Source organism: Numida meleagris, chromosome 11 (assembly GCF_002078875.1).
Source record: "Numida meleagris isolate 19003 breed g44 Domestic line chromosome 11, NumMel1.0, whole genome shotgun sequence".
Taxonomy (NCBI): Eukaryota; Metazoa; Chordata; class Aves; order Galliformes; family Numididae; genus Numida; species Numida meleagris.
In genome coordinates this window covers 19,076,672-19,098,070 of record NC_034419.1, presented here as the reverse complement: position 1 = coordinate 19,098,070, position 21,399 = coordinate 19,076,672, and the positions used below count along the sequence as shown (strand labels likewise).

Here is a 21,399-nt window from a genome sequence, read left to right as displayed (position 1 = left end):
GCATTCAGACACACAGAACTAAACCAGGCAGCCCCAAACAGCAAGTCTCGTGGAAAATAAGGCACCAATTCAACATTTCTAAATTAAAATTAGCACTCTCACCAACCACTCTTTGTCTCCCCTCTTATGTTGGTATTAAAGAAATGAGAATTGGGAAAATATCCTGAAGCGCTACCTCGACATTCATTATCGATAGTAAACTGCAGACTTTGGCAGTTTCCCTGGGAGATATTTAATAGCAGCTTCTATTTTGTTTGGTTATTTTAGGGCATCCTTGACTCCTCTAAACTCCAGAATGTTCCTTATTATTGTAAGAAAAAACACACAGGGATTGTCATATCAAAGCTAATCCTGTGAGTGAGCAGAAGGAAGTTACTGAGACAGCCTCAGCTATTGACACAACACTGTAGCCTTCAGGATATGAGGGTGAGGAATGCTTTTTATGGAAACATTTAGCACAACGGCAGGAATACAAATCAAGCTCCATTAATTTAGCTTTAAATTTTAATGAACCGGGATGTGTAGTTTATATAAAGATTTACTTAATAAAATATTAAAGTTTTTGCTAAAAGAATTGTAAATTCCCTGTTTATAAAGGAGATCTTCTTCAGTCAAGCATCAGAAGTTGTAAAAGACTGAAATAGCATACAGCAAATCAAAGAGCATCACAATTCAAGAAGAGCACAACATTGTGGTTAGTCTCAAAGGCTTGGTAATCCATATTAATTACTGCTTGGACCAGGAGAGGAAAAACCTTTTGTAGCAACTGACATTCCATTTCAGCAGTGCCCTGGCTTTATGCAGCTGCTGTTGCTGAGGAACAGTCAGATTGGACCGGAGGTATCGTCTCTCTGCTTTTGTGACAATCTGCAGGGAGTCAAAGAGCAGTCAAACTGGCACATCTTCTCCATATACATAGGGCTCAAGCACATGCACAATGTCAAGCAGGAAGCCTGAGCCCAGATCTCCGGAGATCTGTAGGCCAGGGACCTGTCATCATCCTCATGTGGGTAGAACTGCCAAGAGTTCCCAGCTTTCTCAGCCGACAGTCGTATTTGTTTTTTCATCTGGGCAACATCAAAATATCTAGGGAATCTTTGATCACCTATTCTTACATCCTTACTTTTCTTTCAGACATCGTTACAAAAGAGAGATCTCATTCATATGGATATCTTTGGCTTAAAAGTAACACAGGAAAAGTGAGTCACTCAAGAAATACTTCGTTTCAGCTTTCTTAAAAACGGAAAAACTAAAGAGCATCTACGAATGAAAGCCCATTGGTTTCAAACCACAACGCATTACTGGTTCATTTTCCAACTTGGCACCTAGGGACTCCAGACATGCAAAGGTAATAAAATTTGCATGACTGCCTAATGTCCTTATCTGTCTGAGGAGCTTCGGTACTCTCAGTACAGAGACAATGTGTCAGGAGAAATGCAAGAAATAATGCACTACCCAGCTGCAAAGAAATAGTCATTACGTTAGTTTCTGCATGGTGGGGGAAACGAGAAAACGGAACTAAACCATTTAATCACCGTACCTGAAAACAAACAAACGAGAGCGAGCAAAAACTGGCATGGACTCACGTTGAGCTGGAGGTCGTCTGTCCACTGGCCGACGAGGCGGTAGCCCGGGGTGCTGGTGTTGGTGGTGTGGAACTGGAAGATGTCGTAGCGCCCTGGTGCATCGCCGTTTTTGTTAAACATCACTGGAGTGCCAGCACTGCCTGGGGGAAGGAAACAAGACCAAATCCAACCAAAAAAAAAAAAAAAGAAAAAAAGAAAAAGAAAAAGCCAAAGCTTTACAACAGCTATTTTATTTAGTCACGCTCGGGAGCTTTCAGACTGGCAATGTACTTCAGGCAAACGTTATCTATCACCAAGCCATCTAACACAGATACATCTGGACACACTGGAATAATCCTAGTCCTCTTCTGGTGATTAATTACTACTGCACAAACCCACTGACTAAAAATAAAATGAAGCAAAACTAGATCAGCGTTCCTTCACTTGAGCCTTGCAAACAGCAAGGAATATCAGAAGCTTTTCTTCCTGCCCTCCAGCCTCCCTCCCCATCTCTCTTTCCTTAGGGAGTTCTTTACTGAAAAATCACACTTGTGAATGGAGCCTCTAAATGATTTTTTTTCCCCCAGAAAATGTTCCATCTGCTTCTGAGAGATACTGCTGTCAGAAGTCAGCCCAGGTCTAGTGAATCTTGATTGGCATCCAGAAATAGCTTCCTCCTCCACAATATGTTCTTATTCCTGTAATCAGCATGCAGTTGGGATGGAAAAGAACAGACTAAACTATAGGAAGATCATTCCTTGTGTGCTCCCTTATTTAGTCTCTGTGAAACTGACACAGGCTGAAAAGCACCTCGGCTGGAGCCATTCAGATCAGGATGCTGCATTGCCTTTACCTGCCACGTACCAGGGAAACTAACACGGGGCTGGGATGCAGGGCCAGCAGCAAAGCAAGCATCCCTCCCCGAGCCCCCCCATGCTGCTGCTGAGCAGAGCCACCCAGCACTGACCCCCAGCACTGCTACCGACCGACCCCGGTCCTTGCACAGACAAGCACTCCCCAGGGTGCCTGCATTTTAATTGCTGTGCCGTTAGAAGTGAGCCCCTTCCTAAAGGAGAATTCAGAGCAATGCTGCATTTCCTTTAAGGGTCACATTTACTACAAGATAAATTAAAATAGGTTTCAGTGTGGCAGAGTAATATAGTGTCAAGATGGAAGATTTTGGCAATGCTCTAGCGTCTCTACATTCAAAGCTTCTTCCTTCTGCATAACTTATTTTCTCCCCCCCCCCCCCCAAAGCAATGAAAAATCTCTCCTGTAGTAGCACTGAACTTTAAGATTATGGTTTTCTTCATGGTTCCCATTCTTCACTGAATTCCAGCGAGCAAAAGAAAATTTGAAGGAGTAAATTAGCATAGTTTTCATTGCAGCTCTGGTAAATGGCTTCCTGTCTATCCTGCAAGCCTCAGAGATCAGATATGGATTCATCTCAAAGGTCGGTACAGAAAATCTTCCACAGAGATCTCTCCTCTCCAGTTGCTCAGGAGCACAAGGCCGATATTTAGTTGTCATTACAGATTCACGTAGCCGGAACGCATTTACAGGGAAAACGCTTAGAGTGAAGAGGAACGGCCATAACTCCTCGGCTCCTCCTGAAAGTCAGCACAAATGGGAAATGGCATTTTGCTAATCATGACATCTCAAAGGCTGTACGTTATTAGTTAAGCTTGTTTCTGTTGTTCTTTTTTTTGTTCCAGAAATGACAAAAACAGAAGTACAATCCGGAACTACTCCTCCTAACTGCGCTGTTTCTGCGTTTTGTGGGAGCAGTAAAACGCTCTGTATGTTCCTGCCATCGCTGCATATAGGCAGCCTTTAAGGATCACTTTAATGTCACTGTTGAAGAGCAGCGCTGTGCGTGGCTGCTGCAGGCTCAGCATGGGACAGCATCAGTGCTGGGTCACCTCCACAGCACAGCTTCCTGGGACACGGACCTCATGCACTGACGTGGGTACCTGATTGCAGTACACACCCGTTGACGTCTGCAGGTCACCAACATCTCTGCCTTAAAATTATAGAGAAAAAAGCTGTGAAAAGTCTGCAAACTGCAGGGAAGACAACCAGCTGGAGAAACACAGAGAACTGGGACAGTCCCAGCCCAAAGTCAAGCCAAAGCCTCCCATTTTCCAACTTTGCAGTTGGAGTAACTGGACTCCCAGCCAAGGACCTGCTTTGTGAGCACCAACCTTCTGCAAGCCCCGCGTGGGCTCTGCCATGTGTTGGTGGTTGGACCACACTGCTCCTGTCCTGCTCGCAATCGCTGCAGCGTTTCAGCCTCTACCTGCAGTGCCAGTTCCTTTGTGCACTCATGAAAATAATAAGTGGTGCACGGAAACCTCCTTACAGAGGCAAAAAGATATCCAAAAATGATTCTATTTATTATTTGACTTGTCGATCTTATAATTATTACAATATTCGGTCGATGAGTTCTCTTTTTTTTTTTTTTTTTTGATAATTTAGGATTCATTTTCTTCTTGCTAAGATTTGTAACATTTTGCTACAGCTCCAGCAAGCACTTCAGAAACTGAGCAGTAGCCTGCAGGCTGCAGCTCCTTGCTCATTCAGAGGCTATGACAATTTAATTCATCTTCAGCTCCCAACAAACGGGCTGTCCTTTCCCCATGCAGACAGAGAGCACGTGACACCCATTCACCTGCAGGACGCATTTGAAAAAAGATGCGATCTGACTGAATTTGTAGAATTTCAATCCCTTAATCACAACAAGATGAGAAATGAATTAATAGGAGGAGGACGGGATGCTGGGCAGGTGTGCCTAGCCAAGGTGTTCTTTTGTTATTCCGTTCACGTTGACTGCGGTTTGAGGACCTGAAGGGCTCGGATGAACAAAGCCTCCAGCTTTTTCACTGGGGAAAGATACAACCTCTGCTTTGCACCGTGGGATTTTCAGAATCTTACTGCAGGAGCACTTGGAGTTTTAAGTTTTCTGTATTTGGAGGCTTTTTGTTCTAAAGATAATGTGGCAATATCAAAATTCATACTGAGCTCCCAGTACAAATCCAGTCTCTCTTCATTAAAATGTTGCTTGAGCTCTTTCTGCGTGAATGTCATTACCTTTGCAGGGAAGAAAAGGCTCTAGAAGCAGTTACAGGCGAGATGGCTTCAGCTCATGGTTACAGAGAGAGCCATTAAATGCACAGAGGATCTCTAGCTCGTGGGCTCAGGATGGGCTTAGAAAATGGGCTGCACTTTTTCTCTCTGGCTCACAGTTTGGGCAAAGCACCCCCACTGTTTTTACTACAAACTCAGGCAGAGGACTGGTAGAACAAGATTTTAAGCACAGACCGAATGTTCTTTTCCAAGGCCTACCCCCAGTGAGAGGAATTGCACGGCTGCACCAGCGACCTAGGGAAGGGCATGGGAAGGGCAAGGCTAACACCAACGCCGCTGAAGCAAACCCAGCAGCCCTGCTGCATTGTAATGCCAAGACAGACGTGGGCACCAGTGCTGCTGCCCCCAGGGCTGCCAGGCTTTACCACAACAGCACTACACAACCCAGACCTGCAAGTGCCTCTCTCATTGCTTCTGTTCCCACATGCACCTACATTTGCAGGCTGGCCACTCAGTGGGTTCTATGGCAGTTGTTTATCCCGGGTTGGCTGAATCAATTGACTGCAATTCTGGGAATTCACCTTTATGCAACACAGAAAAAAGCAAGCTCTGCAGAACCTCTCTCCACATCCCCAGGATCCTACCCCAGGAGGGCTGCAGCTGAATGCCGAGCACAGGTGTGCAAACCCAGGCACAGTCACACACTATGAATGCAACAACAAAAAGCTGAACTCTAACCCCACATAACAAACCTTAAAGGAACTGGTTCTTTTCCCACTGGAAATGTCCAAGGCTAGATAGCCATAAGCAATTTAGAAGTTTTGAAACTGTCTTCACTTGGCACCATCCTCCTTCCCCCTGATAATAAAGCAAACCACTACTTCAAGTCCTGTGCTGGATGCCATTTATGTGTATACAAGCAAAGAAAAACACCATACGGCCTTGTAAATCAATCACAAATGGAAAAAAAAATGCCATCTTTTAAAAGACTGATCAAGAAAACACAAAGAAGGAAACCAAAGTTAGCTAGGCAGTAGGCACCCAGTCTCTCAAATTATTTCTCAGCTCTATTAAAATGACTAGAGGACTATTCATCACCTTTATATACAAGAACTCTCCAGATACAAACCTCTATGACCTGCTCCCCAGTACTAAAATGGCCAAAGCACAATACTGAACATGAACGAGCTTTGTTCAGTTTATTAATAAAAATATTTTTTAGTAGATTATAGCAAGAAACACCTTCCCACACTGTCTAATGAGGACAGGAAGCTTACACAAACTCTAAGGCAGTGACACCCCGGGCTACTTCGCATGTTTCTAAAGGATATTTTTCCATTACCTTCCTCAATTTGTTCTACACATAGATTTGGAGGTCTAATTTTTGGCTCCTGGTTAAATCTCAGCAGAGATAGGGCAGAGCGGTGAGACCTCCTGGTACACACATTAGCAACATTTTTGAAGGGGAAATAACATTAGGTTGCTGTAGTGCTACCTCTGCAAGCAACCAGCTCTGGTCCCTCCAGTTGCAGGCGAGTGTTTGTTAATGAAACTGTAATAAAATTACAGTAAAACGTTCAGAGGCAGAGGAATGTTCCTAATATTCAGGTCTAATTCATATAGTGCAATGCAAATAAAAATATGTTAATGCCCACTGTGCTGTATGAAACACAGGGTTGGTATCACAGCCATTACTGTCCACTGGTAAAAAGTTGGTAGATAAACAATAAGCAGACAAAGGAATAGAGTCATCCCATCCCCGTTCATATGACATTACTAATTCTCTTAATACTTACTAGAGGAGTAGAGGTTGGGGTAACTACTCTGTCTACACTACAGCTGTGATTCTGAAAAGGGACCTGGCCCTTTAGCTGCCCTCTCCTCTCCTGAGCACTGAGCTAAGCCTGGTAGCGTACCAGAATTTCATCCAGTTAGTTTGCTCCAAATACAAGAACGAACACAAATGGGGACAGGCATATTAAGACGAAGAATAACTTGGGCATTTACTCAGCTATTTCTCCCACAGGAAATCACAGGCTTTGGGAAGGTATTCCAGAACAGCAGCAGCAATTTCCGTCTTTGCACAGTAGCAGCCTATTTACCTTGGCTAAAGCACGATCTTTTCAAACAGAAGCTAAATAGGCGCCGTCTTCTGCCACAAAACGAGTGAAATTCTAAAACGAAAGCATCATCTGAACCAAATGAATAAAGACATTGAGTGAAACGGAATGCAAGGACAAGCCACGCGGGCAGGGTGCTGCCGGCGGAGCAGCGCTCAGCTCACCGTTGAAGTTCACGCTGCGGATGTACTTGAGCAGCTTCTTGCCGCCCGCGTGCTCCATCTCAGGGCAGACCCCCGCGTAGTCGGCACACAGGTCCTTGCTCATGTGGTGGAGCGCGTGCGCCATGGCGTACACGGCGTCGATCACGAACTGCACCTTCCCCTCCTGCTCGTAGTGGGAGTCCTTGCCGATGCGCTCCTGCCCTGCACACGACACACACACACGGGACAGTAAGGAGCGGGGCTTCCTGATGGCCGGCGCAAACGAGCGCTCTCAGAGGACACTGAAAGAAACCTGCGTTTTAAGCAGTGCAACGTAAAATGCTGAGTTACGGTTTTACTAATTAAAACAAATTAAAAAAAGATCTCTTTCGTTCTTGACGGCAGAATCGTCAACACTTGCAAGTTATTTTTACAAATCCTACCATTATCACAAACTTGAAACTGTAACCCGCAGGGACCGCCTCAGACGGAGAGAACGCCAGGCTCTGTGTGCTCCCAACGCCTGGCTTTGAAAGAAGAACGCGTTTAAAAATAAAGCACAGCTGGTATTTTAAAGTCTGATGTTTTGTTGTGTTTCAAATCCCAGGCTCTAATTGAAAGTCACAGCCAGACTGGGGGAAGAAAGCACCACTTCAGACGCAGCCAAAGGGGCACTCCAGAGAACCGCGCGAGCACACCTGCTATTAGTGCAGCCCTGGGAAGCTCCGGCTGTTTGCATTAACTTACACCCCTTCCCTGCACCTGCAGAGATCGAAACGTCCTTTAGAATCCACTGATTGCCTTTAAAATGTTATAGAGCCGAGAGCTCAAGGAATGCAAACACTTAGTGCCACCTGAACTGCAGCAGCTTTGGCAGCCGTTTGTCACCGCAGCACCCAGCGCAGCCTGGGCGCTCCTCTCATCGGCTGGGCCACGGCATCGGACGTCGGAGACAGGGGAACCGCTTTGCAGGTGGAAAACGGGAACTCGGAAATTAGACCACAGAGACCCAAAAGAGCTCAACAGCAGAGATGAGTTGAATGCAATATTTTAAGTAGCAGGCTCGCACCCTACGCATTTACTGCCAGGCTTGAGACGCCAGTGCAACCCGGTAGCGTCACCTGGTAACTTTAGGCAGTAAGGCGGCTTTCTTGCTATTGCCACAGAAGCAGACAACTGCTGCAAACCAAACAGTACTGCCAGAGTGTAAAGCAAGGCACCACAGACATTTGGGAGTCTTTGAGTATTTTCTGAAATTGCCCACTAACACCTTGTCTTGCCTCGGCCAAGTAACACCTGCATAATTCAATCTGTCCAGCTGCCAAACATGTGATTACACTTACCCATATCACCGGGGATTTGTGAAACATAATTACTGCTTGTTCAGTGTCCCGAGCTGTGCGGGGAAAGCAGCAGAAGTGCAATCCGTTATTTCCCACGGGCAGCAGCACTGCTGCCCACTCGTTCCATCAGCCCTGCCTGCCCTCCTGCAGTGCTGGGCATGGACAGAACCGCGGGCACAGCTCTTGGAATCATCCTGCAAATGTTTCAGGGATTTTCAGTCAAAGGAAATACTCAGGTTGGGGGATGCAAGAGGGAAAAGACGCCTTGGTAACACCCCTGTGCAGCACTGCACTCAGCGGCTCACCCTGCCTGCACTGTACTCACTGAGGGGCTGGGCACCGAAAAGGAGCAGGCCCACACTGCCAAGATCACACCACGCTCACAAAATGCCCCTTTCCTCCTTTGAGAAGGGTGGTGGTGGACCAGAACTACAAATGAGCACAGAGAGAGCACCATTTCCTTCCAGAAATACTACAGGCACAAGAAATGTCTGACCCTGCCTGCAATAGTGAGGTCCTCAAAAATAAATGAAAACACAATCCCCCTCTATGAACATCTTAATTCCCTACACTTTTCCCCCTTCGTGGTTACCCTTTCTAACTACCATCATGCTCAACCTGTTTTGGCTGAGATTCCCACTACCAAAGCCTCAATTTTACATTTCAACTATGTTGGAAACATTGAAATTCTGAAAATAATTCAGCAGTGAGAGCTTCCAGACTGTGAAGATTCACATACTGTCGTTTTCATTATTTCACTCCTCTCTCATTGATTACAGACCTTATTACATTTCCAGCCCTGACAAGGAAAATGCTTTTAAGTGGTTTCAGCTCAGCTACATAAGCAAATTAGCAATGCAACAGAAATGCATGCCAAGGGAAGAGGAGCTGGGATTGAAATTCTGCGCACAAACAATACTGATTAGGCATATTAAGTTCCAGAGGCACAGTTGGCTGAATGCACAGCAGAGAGAAAACCTTCAGCAGCAAAGCTATCTGTGCAAGAAACCTGAGCAAAACCAACTTAAAAAGAAATGAGCAACACTAACAATGCCCAGGTATGAAAGTCACAGAAATGAACTAGATTTGAAAAACATAATTGAATTTCCAGTAACAGGAACGGAATCTGCTGCAAAGAGCCACTCTGCTGAGTATTAAACACACAGTTTGAGTACAGGCCGGATATGGAGTCAAAGGCAGCTCCCCACCCAGAAAGGCATGCATGACTTCATTTACACAATTAGAGAACTTAGATGAGCAGGAGCATACTGCCACTCATACAAACACAGATTGAGCTACCTTTTAAAGAAGAGGGCACTACTGCAAGCAAAACTTTAACCTAGATTTCATTTGGCAAACGTCCTTCAAAACAATAGCCAAGTTTTACATGGCAAACTGTCTTCAGACTTTATTACTTAGAAATCTCCACAGGAACGGGTTCTCTCCTGCTCCCTCTAGCTGACACCAAACCAACATCACAGTAGTGCATCAGCAGACTGATGCCCAAGGTCCGCTCTCAGGACGGGCACCATCTTAACTGCAACTATAGCCATTTCATTTCGGTGAGTATTTTGCTGTCTTGGGCTTGCTGGAGAAGCCAAGCAGAAAGTTGCATACACCAATTGCTTCAAGAATAGCTCCTGCATATATGGGTGCATACAAATTCAATTATTAATTATTCCCGGAAGAGAAGACAACCCACAGAAGACATTAGCTTCTTGGAGACAAAAGCAGCAATACCAGGAGCTTCAGTGCCGCCTGCGTGCAGCTCCCAGCAGAGCGGATGGGCTGCAGGTTGCACGGCACCGGGGAGCATGTGAGAGTACAGGAGAAGCAGCCAGCAGATGAACTGAGGTGTTGTCGGGTGCAGCAAGAAACTGAGCAATGCCTCGTGTGATCGGGAGACACCAAGCAGCACAGAAGGGAAACAAACCCCATCTGCACTGAGGCACACAAATCTTCTGTGCCCCAATCCCTAAAGGACACTTTAAAACAACAAACAAACAAACAAAAAACCAAACGACCCTAACTTTGTGATCCTCAAGGAACCACACAGTAACTCTTTTCTTCAAGGACGGGGAAGATGACACCTGAGACACATGCACACATGGTGACTTGAAGGGAACGTGCTTTCGTGCCATGGATTTGGAATGGAGTACCTTGGGATGTCAGGAAAAGGGAGAAAGAAAAAAGCAATTTATTGACATAAGGATTTTCTTGCTTCCAAAAGATCTGTTTGAAGGTGATGACAAATAATTTAACCTCACTTCCTACTACAGTCTCAAGTGCTCATCATCATGATTCCTAAGAGACTGAGGGCTAGGTCTCTTGCTTCAGGCAAATCTTCACAAGAGAAAAATACTGCAAGAGAGTGAGAGGAAAAAACCCAACAACCACCACCCACCAGAGCAGCACGAACACAGGGAGGAAGAAGTCCTCCTGTGTAATCTCCTTCTGAAGTGAACTGCAGGTTTAAGAACTCATGGCTGGACTTTTTGCATCACCATAAGGGCGATGCTTAACACTCCCTTCTATGGGAAAGGAGCTCAAAACCTTGTTTTTCACGTTTTCCTCTGCATTTCTCCTTCAGATGATTTTTCTGGACTCATCACCTGTAGTCACAGAATGTTGGCAATATGATACGAAGTATAAGGAATGCTGCAAGAACAACTTCTGTGGCACGTAATTCATATAATGAACAGACTTCAAAATCCCAATTAATCAGCCCTTACAGTAGATGAATGCAGACACTGGGTCCGTTTCTGGAGGATTAAGCACATTTTCAAAGGAACGTAACACAATAATACTGTTGAGAACCTGGCGATAGCCATCATTAACAAGAGATGTAATTTAAAGATTGCAGAACGCTCGCAGTATCGAGCTGGCAGCCGCGATTTGGACAGGAACTCATCAGCTGGGTGAGTGCTGGCAAAACCACGCACTTCACACATCCACAGCATAGTTAGCAGCCTCACAAACCTGATGCCTGGGAGCCAAGAGACGCCCATGATGCAGCACCTGCAGGTACCGGTCTGTAACCACCTCACAACCACACTGCAGCCTCCTCTTCCACTGTACCCCCCGCAGAGCTCAGCTGGTGCAGCTGCTCCTGCTGTGCCCGTCCCTCTCAGAAACAAGCTCAGCAGCACAGAACAAGCAGATCCGTCTCTAACAGACAAATTCGTAGACCCAGGGCTTGCCAGAACAAGGTCAGAGCTATTACTCCTCCCGTGTTCGCTCATGGAACAGGCGCTGCTGTGCACACAGGAGCTGTAGAATCTGAAGGTTTCTCCAAACAAGATCTTTATTTGAAAGTAGACAAATATCAGAGTCTGAGAAAAGCTAACAATGTGGGAGAGTAAATATTGTAATTTGAACACGAGGAGAACGACAATCAGGCCCCTTTGCAATATAATCCATGTATTGTCTTTTTACAAAGAAATTCAAGATCCAATAATACTACTATGTAGTTACAGTCATCTATCCAGTCCATGCTAATTCAGATCTCATTATAGACAAAAGCCTTTATCTCAGCACTATCAATCCAATCCCCATGGATTCTGCTGGGGGAAGTAGATGAACTCTCAAGTTTCTACTGCTTACTTAATATCTCCCCATGCTAGGACCAGACCTAGCACATGGCACCGTCTCGTGCAGGCTTAGGGGCAGAGGCACCAGCCAGGGCAGCCCAGCCCAGGAGGCACTGAGCACCATCCCCGGTGCTGGGGCACCCACCTGGGCTTTGCTGCCCCTTGATCTGCTGGACCCTTCCACATCAGCAAGGCTCTAGAGCTCCTACAGCTCTGCTTGAGACGGGAAACTTCATATTCATGCCAAATGTGCCAATCAGGACAACTGCTCTGCACCAGTAACAAGCAGGGATGACTTTTACAACTAGACCGCGTTGTACGCTCTTGATCCACTCTTAGACATTGTCAACAGATACAACTGCGCTTACTGGTTCTAGTAGAGCCACCAAAACCCACCCAACCTGGAAGCACACGTAGCCAGCTTCAACTATACCTCTTCAGCTAATGCTCTCTAATCAAAATTAGGGCACCAGAAGAGCTGATTTCCCACAATGTATTCCTTATGTAGGATAATACAAAAAACTCCAGTAAGTAAAAACCAAAAAGAACACAGTACAGCAGAAATGCCGCCTGAAACTTGGCTGCTCCAGTGCCAGGAATAACATTAGCATACAATAAGGAGCATAATAATAATTCTAGCACAGGGATTAGTGAATCCTTTAATTTCATATGCTTGAAATTATCACCCTCCACATCATTAAAATCGTGGAATCGGCATTGGTTGTGGGAGCAGCAGCAGGGAGCACTGCTGGGGAGACGTGCTGCTCTGCAAGCCCCGTTCTGCAGCACTTTGCTGAGAGCCTTGGTGCAATGACTGTTGTGAAGCTACATCCACTTCCATCTGTCAGATCATGATTTTTTCTCAATTACACTGACTGAACCCACTGTAACAGTTTCTGTGCTCTGGCGTGTATGTGTATCTAAGAGAACAGATTTTTAGATTAGAAAACTGACCTAACTTTCTTACTCAATACCTTTTCTGTGCATTCAGCAGTCCTATTAAAACATCTGCAAGAGGTGTTATTTGTACTCCAATACTGAAGTACCACAGCCATAAAAAGTCAGCACCGGCGATGTAAGTCACAGACACTTTACAGCCTTAACTTGCCAACGTGCAAATAAAGAAAGCTTCTCGTAGCAATAATTGCTGGTGAAGCCAGCGATCACATAAACATATAGAAGAAGCACTTAAATTTTAGAAGGCTTAAATTAGAGCTATCTTTATATTTAAGCACTTGGGTAAAAACGTAGTTTGCTAATAGAGGAACATATGTAAATAGCAAGGAGAGAGCCATTGAATCGCAGAGCTTTGTTGTCAAATCACCTTGGAAATCTAGAAATAAAAGCACCGCTAAGAAATATATTTCAGAAAGATAACAGAGGTTAGAAAACCATAAAACCGGTTTACCTTAAGAATAAACTGTTCAAGGTTGGTTTAATGTTGGTTGAATCAATCATTGCAGGGTTCTTTCAGGAAATTCAGCTATATATACCTTGAAGCACTGTGATGCTACATGAGATTAACTGTCTGAATGGAAGGTTTATAGGTCATTAAGTTACAACGCAGACTTGGGACAATCCAATGCTGTATGGAAAAATATTTTGTTTAGAAACATTTGCACAGAGCCAGTCAGCTTGCACACTAGTGCTTATCGTGGTTCCTTTGCTCCTGAACTTGAGCACAACACATTTTTCAGAAAAAAAAAGTTGACTTTTCTTTCTCATGGATATTAGCACCGATAAGTTTCGGCAGACTGCTGAAGTACTCACAAATTAAGATGCAATGCAATCTGGTAAGAAAACAAAGGACTGAAATCCTCAGTTTCAAACTGAAGTCAAACACTCCCCGACCAAGCAAGCTGACGTCAGCCTCAGGATCTCTCAGCTACAGGGGCACTGGCCCAGAAAATTCCCAGGAGTCCCTCAGATGAGCTGCAGTTGAGGAGCTGCTTCTCAGGAATGAACCAATGTGTGCTCGTGTAACCTCCATCTTGGATTCCCCCCCCCCCCCCAAGAAACACTGCACTTTAAGAGAGAATCTATAACTGCTGTCCTGTATAATGTGAAAGACAGAGAAAAAAAAAAAAGCCAGCAGAAGTTGTCAATAGCAATACACTGCAAACATACAAATCAGACACTCGCTAGCAATGAAATATTATGCAGGTGTCCTGAGAAAGGAGAGAGGCTTTCCAACCACCAGGTGCCCCCCGTCCCTTCAGACTCATCACAGCCCAGAGATGCACCCCCAGGGCTGGGGGGCACAGGAGCTCGCTCCCTGCTCCGTGCAACATGGAGATCTGCTCTCCCAAGACTGCAGGAGGTGCTCAGAGCACACAGCACAGAGACAGCCCCTGCCCAAGCCCCGCAGCACCCACACGCTGCAGGACAATGGGCCGGTCCCCTGGAGGCATGCTCTCTTGTTCCAATTCAAATTCTAAGCACAACACCTCCTTTTCCCCTAAGGCATTTGCTACATTTCTGTCACTTTGGCTTGCTGGGAGCCTTCTCCCAGCGTTTTCTTTAGAGCAAGTCACTGCTTGAGCCAACATCACGGCTGTGCCATGAGACTGATTACACTTCCAGATAATTAGAAAAGCTCTCTGGGCAATCTCCATTCTGAGAGATGACATCCAAGGTGACATCACCCTTATATCACTTCATTAAGTCTCCTTGAGTGTAAAGCCTTTTGAATTAAAAGCTATGTTTAAAAAGTGAAAACAGTCAAGTATTGCAATTTCCTTTTCAGTTAGTACTACACTCCAGGACAGCAGTTCATTAGAAACGCAGGTCCTCCTCATATAGCTGATGCCTTCAGGTATTGTAAGTGTTTGCATTTCTTTTATGTGCAGTTTTCTGCCATGCCTGGGCACAGGTGCTTCCTCTGGAGCAGGAAATAGTCCATAGCCACATGTGAAGCTGCTGCTGCAGTAAACAGGAGCACCCATGGGGCAACTACACTGCTAGCACAGCAACCCGCGGGCACAGCCCCACTATCTCCATGGGGGGGGGCATGGTGCAGTAATTTCAAATATTCTGCACTGCATATTTGATTTCAATAACCAGTTTGAAACTTCCGTACAACATGGTTCGTGGCAGTATACAGACAAAAACCTGTTTTAATGTCTTAATTCTAACTCCCTCCATCTCAGAGCACAGAAAGCACCAGCACAGCATGGCTTTGCTCAGTGAAAAAGCTTCAGCTGAGCTCATAACCAAAGCAGAGCCCTCATCTCCTCGCCCCTACGCATGTCAGCAGAGCATTCTGCAAGGCCCTCCCTCACAGCTATTTACTGCAGGTTTGCTCTCCTCTACAAAAGCAGCTGCTCTATTCTGTTAAGTCTTTCCTGTTAAAAACAAGCATGTAAACACTTTTGCCACAATACATGGTACTAAAGACTATTTTTTTCAAAATACTTCTGCATTACCGTGATGTGACCTGTTTTGGCTGAAGGGAGTCATTGGTATTCTTGAAAGTAAGCAGCAAGAAGTAAACCAACAAAGAACTGTCTGAAACCAATACTTTGTACTATTGTGCTGCTTCAGTGACTGCGTGAGATTCCCCATAGAGTTTGATGAAGTGTCCTCAAAAGCAAATCACAGCATTCCTCAAGGACAGAGGCAGCGGCTCCAAGGGCTGGCAGGCCCTGAAGGCAGCACCTGGCTGAAGCTACAACTGTTTGGTGCATACTGAACTGATCCCTCTCTGCTCTGGGGAAAAGCGGTGGTCTTGGCTCTCTCTGCTGTACACATCCATGCTGCTGTGACATGGCCTGCATCCCAGCCGAAATTACCGCACAACACTACAAGTGTCCTTGGCAGTGGCACGACTTGCAGCACTGCATCATGTCCTGAATTATGCCAAAGTCAGTCACTTGCTAGAAACAGTGTTGATTACAGCAATACGTTATATTTAGCCTTGTCTAGAAATAAGGCATGGTGTGCTAAATGTGCTTTAATTTTCTCACCCTACATCTATCCATCCCAATCAGGGCAAATTTTTCACGCATAAATGATGTTAAATTACAAGTTCTGTGTGGAGAGACACCTCAAAAAGTTGCAATGTTAAAAGGCCAGGAGCACACAAGCTGTGTTCTTGGAGGGGCCTTTCTTTGTCACCCAAGTACATCCACATGAGCCAAAGACTCCGTGCCACGTGCACGGGCTCGGTTGAGGAGCAGGAGCCCCAGTGCTCAGCAGCACGAGCGCTGTCAGAAACTGATGGCCTGTGGCCTACTACCTCGCTGCATTACAAATTACCAATCAAATTCTAAAATAATGATGATCATTCATGATATTATCACATCAAAGGGGCATTAAGACTCTCATACCAGCAATATAATTCAAAGTTAATGCTTTTTCTGATGCACAATTTACCTCAGTTTGTACAAGAGGGAAGGAAGATGTCAGGGCAGGGCACGTCACTGGCGCAATACCCAGCTATAATGTGGTATTTTAGTGCAATCAGATACGTTAACCATCAAAAATAAATGTTTCTGCTGAATCTAAGATGTGGGAAGGCAGAACACCATTTTTTATTCACATCAGAAAGCACAAGCTATGAGCAACTCACTCTCTTTTCTAACAAAATAATGGCAGAAACAATAAGGGCACTGTAAACTTTTAGAGATTATCCTCAAGACCTTTTAGTGATTTTTATTTCAACTCCAGCCTTCAAAGGGAGATTCCAAATGCTAAATTTAATGGCAAGGTATTCCCAGCGGTAACCGCACTGCTTCTGTGCACAACCCTCCTACTCCCATCCATGAACTGAAATCAGAAACAGATGATATGAAATATGGAAAGTTTTCATCAGTTTTCAATCAAAGTAAAACATATCCTCCTATGAACTAATTTTCTTTGATCAAAATTCAACACAATTATTCAACACAACACTTTAACTGCTGCTATGAAAAACTGAAAGGAGGGGAAAGGAAAGGCAAAGGCCCGATGTCAGATCACATTACTGGCTCTAATCACCCTCTTATGATACTGATGGTAACGTAGCTGAAAAAAAAATCATTCCTGTTGTTCTAATAGCATTGAAATAACACAATTTTCTTCTCTCTAAAATGAAAATATTTCATCCTCTGCCAATACTTTCCTACAGGTGCATTTCTGTAGGACAAGAGGAAATGGCCTGAAGTTGTGCTGGGGAGGCTCAGGTTGGATATCAGGAAGAATTTCTTCTCAGAAGAGGTGGTCAGGCCTTGGGACGGGCTGCCCAGGGAGTGCTGGGGTCACCGTCCCCGGGGATGTTCAAGGAAAGGGTACATGCAGTACTTAGGGACATGGTTTAATGAGAAATGTTGGCAGAAGGACGGTTGGACTGGATGATCTTAGAGGTCTTTTCCAACCTTAGTGACTGATTCTACGATTCTCTCCCAGTCAAAACTGAAGGCATATGGGTAGCACAGGACCACTCCGCTGGCTTACGAGCAGAAGGTGCTTTGACATAGCTGGTGGCCACTCTGTGATTTGCAGACACATTACAAGGCTCAAGCTGTGGAAAGATTCCCCACCTAAAACAAACTTTCAGAAACCCATCAAGCTACCCTGTGCTCAAACAAAAGTCCTTCTGGGTCCCATGGAAAATATTGATTTTCCTGCTACATGGACAGCCAGAAAAAAGAAGAAAGAAGAATGAAATTTTGTCTCTCTTCAACTACCCTTGTCCCTCAAGGCTGATGCAGCTGTTCCATTTTCTCTACAACCAACAAACATTCAATTTATTTTTCCAGTCTGCCTGCAGCCAAGTTTCCCTGCATCAGCCATGCAGCCGCCCCAACATGGCTGTGTTCAGCAGCACGAGGAGGGAGCAGTGACTGGACTTACCTGTGCATTTGCGGTCTGTATCCTCCTTCTTTGATCCGCTGATGGTCAGCTTGCAGTTGAAGTTCTCTTCCCAGTACTCGGCAAACCACACGTTCCTCCTGTTGTTCTCCAGGGTGCGGGAGGTGAAGTAGGCATCAAACCCTGGAGGAGACAGACAAAGCTCAAGCTTAGCTCCTGCTTCACGGTGAGTGCTGCAGCCCAAGGAACAAAGCTGCTGCTCACATCTCCTTCAACACCGCGCACACGTTCACATCTGTCCAAGTGAGAATGCCACAGAGAGAAAGGAAATCACTTGCACGTTTTATCTCCTCAACTGCACCTTGCAAGAAAAGTACTCTGCTACTAGCTGAGAGTTATAAAACCAGGTAAAATACATGTAGAAGAAATTAATATTAAAAAGAGAGTTATAAGCAAGAAGCATGCATTAGATATATACAGATAAGGAATGAAGATAAATGTTATGGTGCAGCCAATACTTGATGGAGCTCAATACAACTGTAATTTTTTTAATTAACCTCTCCAGACCTCTAGAGAATGCAGCTCCATCTCTCTCAATTGGCCATTATCAGTACAACTTAATACTTTTGCATCGTCTATTTGTCTCTTCATTTCCTCTCCAGAGATATAAACACAGAGCACAGAACTTCGAAGAGGTGACTGGAAAGCAGCGCTGGGGGCTTGGCCTAGACGGCCTCCATAGGCTGCAGCAGATGGTCTCCTGGCCTGGGCCCATCAGACTCAGACCATTACTGAGGCGGTGTAGGCCACAAACAGAGCCCCTGCATTTTATTTATTTATTGAAGTGCTTAGTGCTCTTTAGCGCCTGAAAGAAAATACTGCCTAGCTGCGTAGCACTGAGTATTTCATCATTTTTATCTGGCTCATACTCATATTCTCTCTCTTTAGCACCTTAAATAACTTGCCAGGAAAAAGGTATTTTTTCTTTGATTTTTTTTCCAGTTCATTAAATTCTGCTAACAAATTGGATCTGCCATAGTGGAGGGATTTTCTCTTTCAAGTTTTCAAATTCTGTAGTTCCAAATCAAGCCAAGTGATCTTTAACAATACAGACGATACCCTTCAAAGATCATGCTCATTTTAATGTACTTTTCCTCACAACAGAATACAGAACTCCTGGAGAAATATTTATTTTCCCAATAAGCAATGGTAGTTTTAGACTAAAAGGAACACTACATCACTAATTACCCAGGGCACTGCTGTTTACTGCTGTATTTAAGCACTCTTCTATCAGCTGTTCTCTTTCAAAGTTGAGATAACTCCTTGCAGCCTGAAGGAACCCTTGTGCATGCAAATACTTGCAAATCAATAGGCAGAGACCCTAGGTCAGTATGATGCCAGAAATCTGGTCTTTGCACTGCAATGAGCAGAGCTCCCAGGCCCTGCCTGCTCTCCCAGTGAAATCATGCTTTCCATCTCCACTTTATTTTTTTCCTTTTACTATCCCAGCTTGCTTTGGGTTTTGCTTGTCTGTTTAGTAAGGAAAATATCTGCATGGGTGCAGATACATGCGAGTGCATGAGCACACGCTCGTACACAAAACCTTTTTTTCTTTTGGTAGCCAACATATACATGCATGTAGGTGCCGTGTATACATATAGCAGATGGTACAAACATCACATATACATGGATGACCTGCAGTACTGAGAAGTCTATTGCAGCTTTGTCTATTTTAAGGCAAAACCTTTTATTTCTTATTGCTGGTCAACAGTACCACCCTAACTATGCCAGCAAAGAAATTTAAGGCACAATCAAGACAAATTTCCTTCCTGAAGTTTCACAGATGAGTTGAAAAGCCAGCAGCAGCACCCAGCCCTCCCAAGCCAGCTCAGCACAGAGCCCTGCTCCCTCGCCTGGAGGCACTGCTGGGGAAAGCAGATATATTCATACGTTACTCTGAGTAGTCATTACACTCATTTCCCACATCTGACAGTCACTGTGCACTAAGGGGGCTGTGCTCATTCTCTTCAGAGAGTTACATAATCCTTGCAACAACTGTATTTCAATAGCAGGATATTCATCACTGCTGCTGGCAGAGTGGAGTTCTCCTATGTCTTTCAAGTTACGCCTTTAGTCTGCAATGAGCAACATGAGAGCTTTTGCTTAAGGAGACAGTCTAGATTCACTGTTTTGAATATAACCTTCCAGAACTGCAATCAAACTTCAAGTTCTGGTTACAAGGCAGTTTTGCCTCTTAGTACTAAGATAGCTGAAGTATTCGAACTATGATGATCTGAAGCCCATATAAAGAAGATCACTAGTAAAGAAGGTTTGAAAAAGTCTGGTTGCACACTGAGAGGCTCAGGGTAAGTGATCTGACAGCCTAAAAAGTGCAAACCCACCAAAGAGGAAAATCTCAGCTTTTCTGTTTTGTTCCTTTGCATTGCCTTGCAGATTGCACTAGCATAGCACAAGAGGGTGGAAACAAGGAAAAAGCAAGCTCTTACAGGTACTAAACTACCTCTGGTTCTTCTGATTTTGCAGTTAAGAGTTACAGTAAATACATATTCCATTGAAAGAGAAAAAAAGTTCCTTGCACCATAGCCAACAATTTGTCTCTCTGAAATAAGTGGGTAAATTGACTCAATCTGGCACCCCACACAATGAAATGGAGGCAGAAGAAAAACATATGGCCTCATTAAATTAGCTTAGCAACCCATCCACTACGGGATAAAAATAGACAGCACGTAAACAGATGTTTTCAAACAAGAAAGAAAATTAGGAGTGGGGTCAACCTGTCTCCTTGTGTTAGCTCTGTGCCCCACTGACCCAACCAGAACACATTTTTTAATTCTGAGCCTACTGTTTACGAGCTGCGCCCAAAGCACATAAAACATAATGTATATCAAATCCAAAGAAATAAATATTGGGTCTTCCAAAACCAGGCTGAAAGCAGTTTGAATTTTGTCTGCAACTACGCTTGAAAATATGTCTGTTTTGCAAGAAATACTCCAGAATGCCCCAGAACGACTACAGGCTGTGAGCAGCGTGCCCCACCAGCTCAGTGCCTGGCCGGTTATCAGCACCCCAAGTACTGCAACCAGCTCACGGAAACCTGCAAGCAAAACAACAAAATGGGATAGCAGGCCTCAGCGTTGTATTTAAGCACTGCTGCAAACTCACCCTGGATATGTGTGTCATCTCCATATACTCAACATTGCTGTCCAGCCCTTCGCGTTGTTTTTGCAGCTTGAAATGAAAACTTTCCAGAGTAAAACTGCACCAAGCTGCAGGAAAAGAGGAGACCTGCGACGGCAGAGACCCCAGACCCTCTCCAGCTGTGTATTTATTCCAAGGAAGGTACCTAACTGGGATTCCCACCTTTTAAGGAAATCAAATAGCAAAACCCTCCTGCCACGGCTGTCCCGCTGAGTGAAGGACAACTTATGGGCGCTTTGTTTCTATGCACGGCCTCTAGAAAGGAAAGCACAACTTCTTTCTGCTCTCCTGAGTTGAACCGTCCTAAGGAAAACACTCCTTTGACATAAGCCAAAATCTAAGAGTTTTTCCTAAATTTTCTTGTTACATACCAGCTAAACCTGCTCTCTTGTAAACTTACGTGTATTAATTTTATTATGGTTTAAATGAGCATTTTAAAGGAGATCTTTGGTCATAAAATCTGCAATGAATAGATCCTGGAAAGAGAAACAATATACTTGACCGATGTTCCAAAGTAAGTGACCTCTGTGAAAAGTGCTCTA

The 21,399-nt window shown here is 44.6% G+C and overlaps 1 protein-coding gene across 5 annotated transcripts in view; it reads right to left on the bottom strand.

Annotated features, from left to right (window-relative positions):
- The window catches only part of GRM7 (glutamate metabotropic receptor 7), a 239,030-nt gene that overhangs the window by 72,511 nt on the left and 145,120 nt on the right, over positions 1-21,399 (bottom strand). For 3 of the 5 annotated variants that reach the window (XM_021410013.1, XM_021410011.1, XM_021410008.1), the window contains exons 5-8: positions 17,681-17,821; positions 6,937-7,137; positions 6,755-6,844; positions 1,587-1,726 (exon numbers count right to left, since the gene is read on the bottom strand). In XM_021410013.1, coding sequence (XP_021265688.1) covers positions 1,587-1,726; positions 6,755-6,844; positions 6,937-7,137; positions 17,681-17,821 — 572 coding nt within the window. The remainder of the gene's footprint in view (positions 1-1,586; positions 1,727-6,754; positions 6,845-6,936; positions 7,138-17,680; positions 17,822-21,399) is intronic. The other 2 variants (XM_021410010.1, XM_021410012.1) reach the window with 2 other exon arrangements.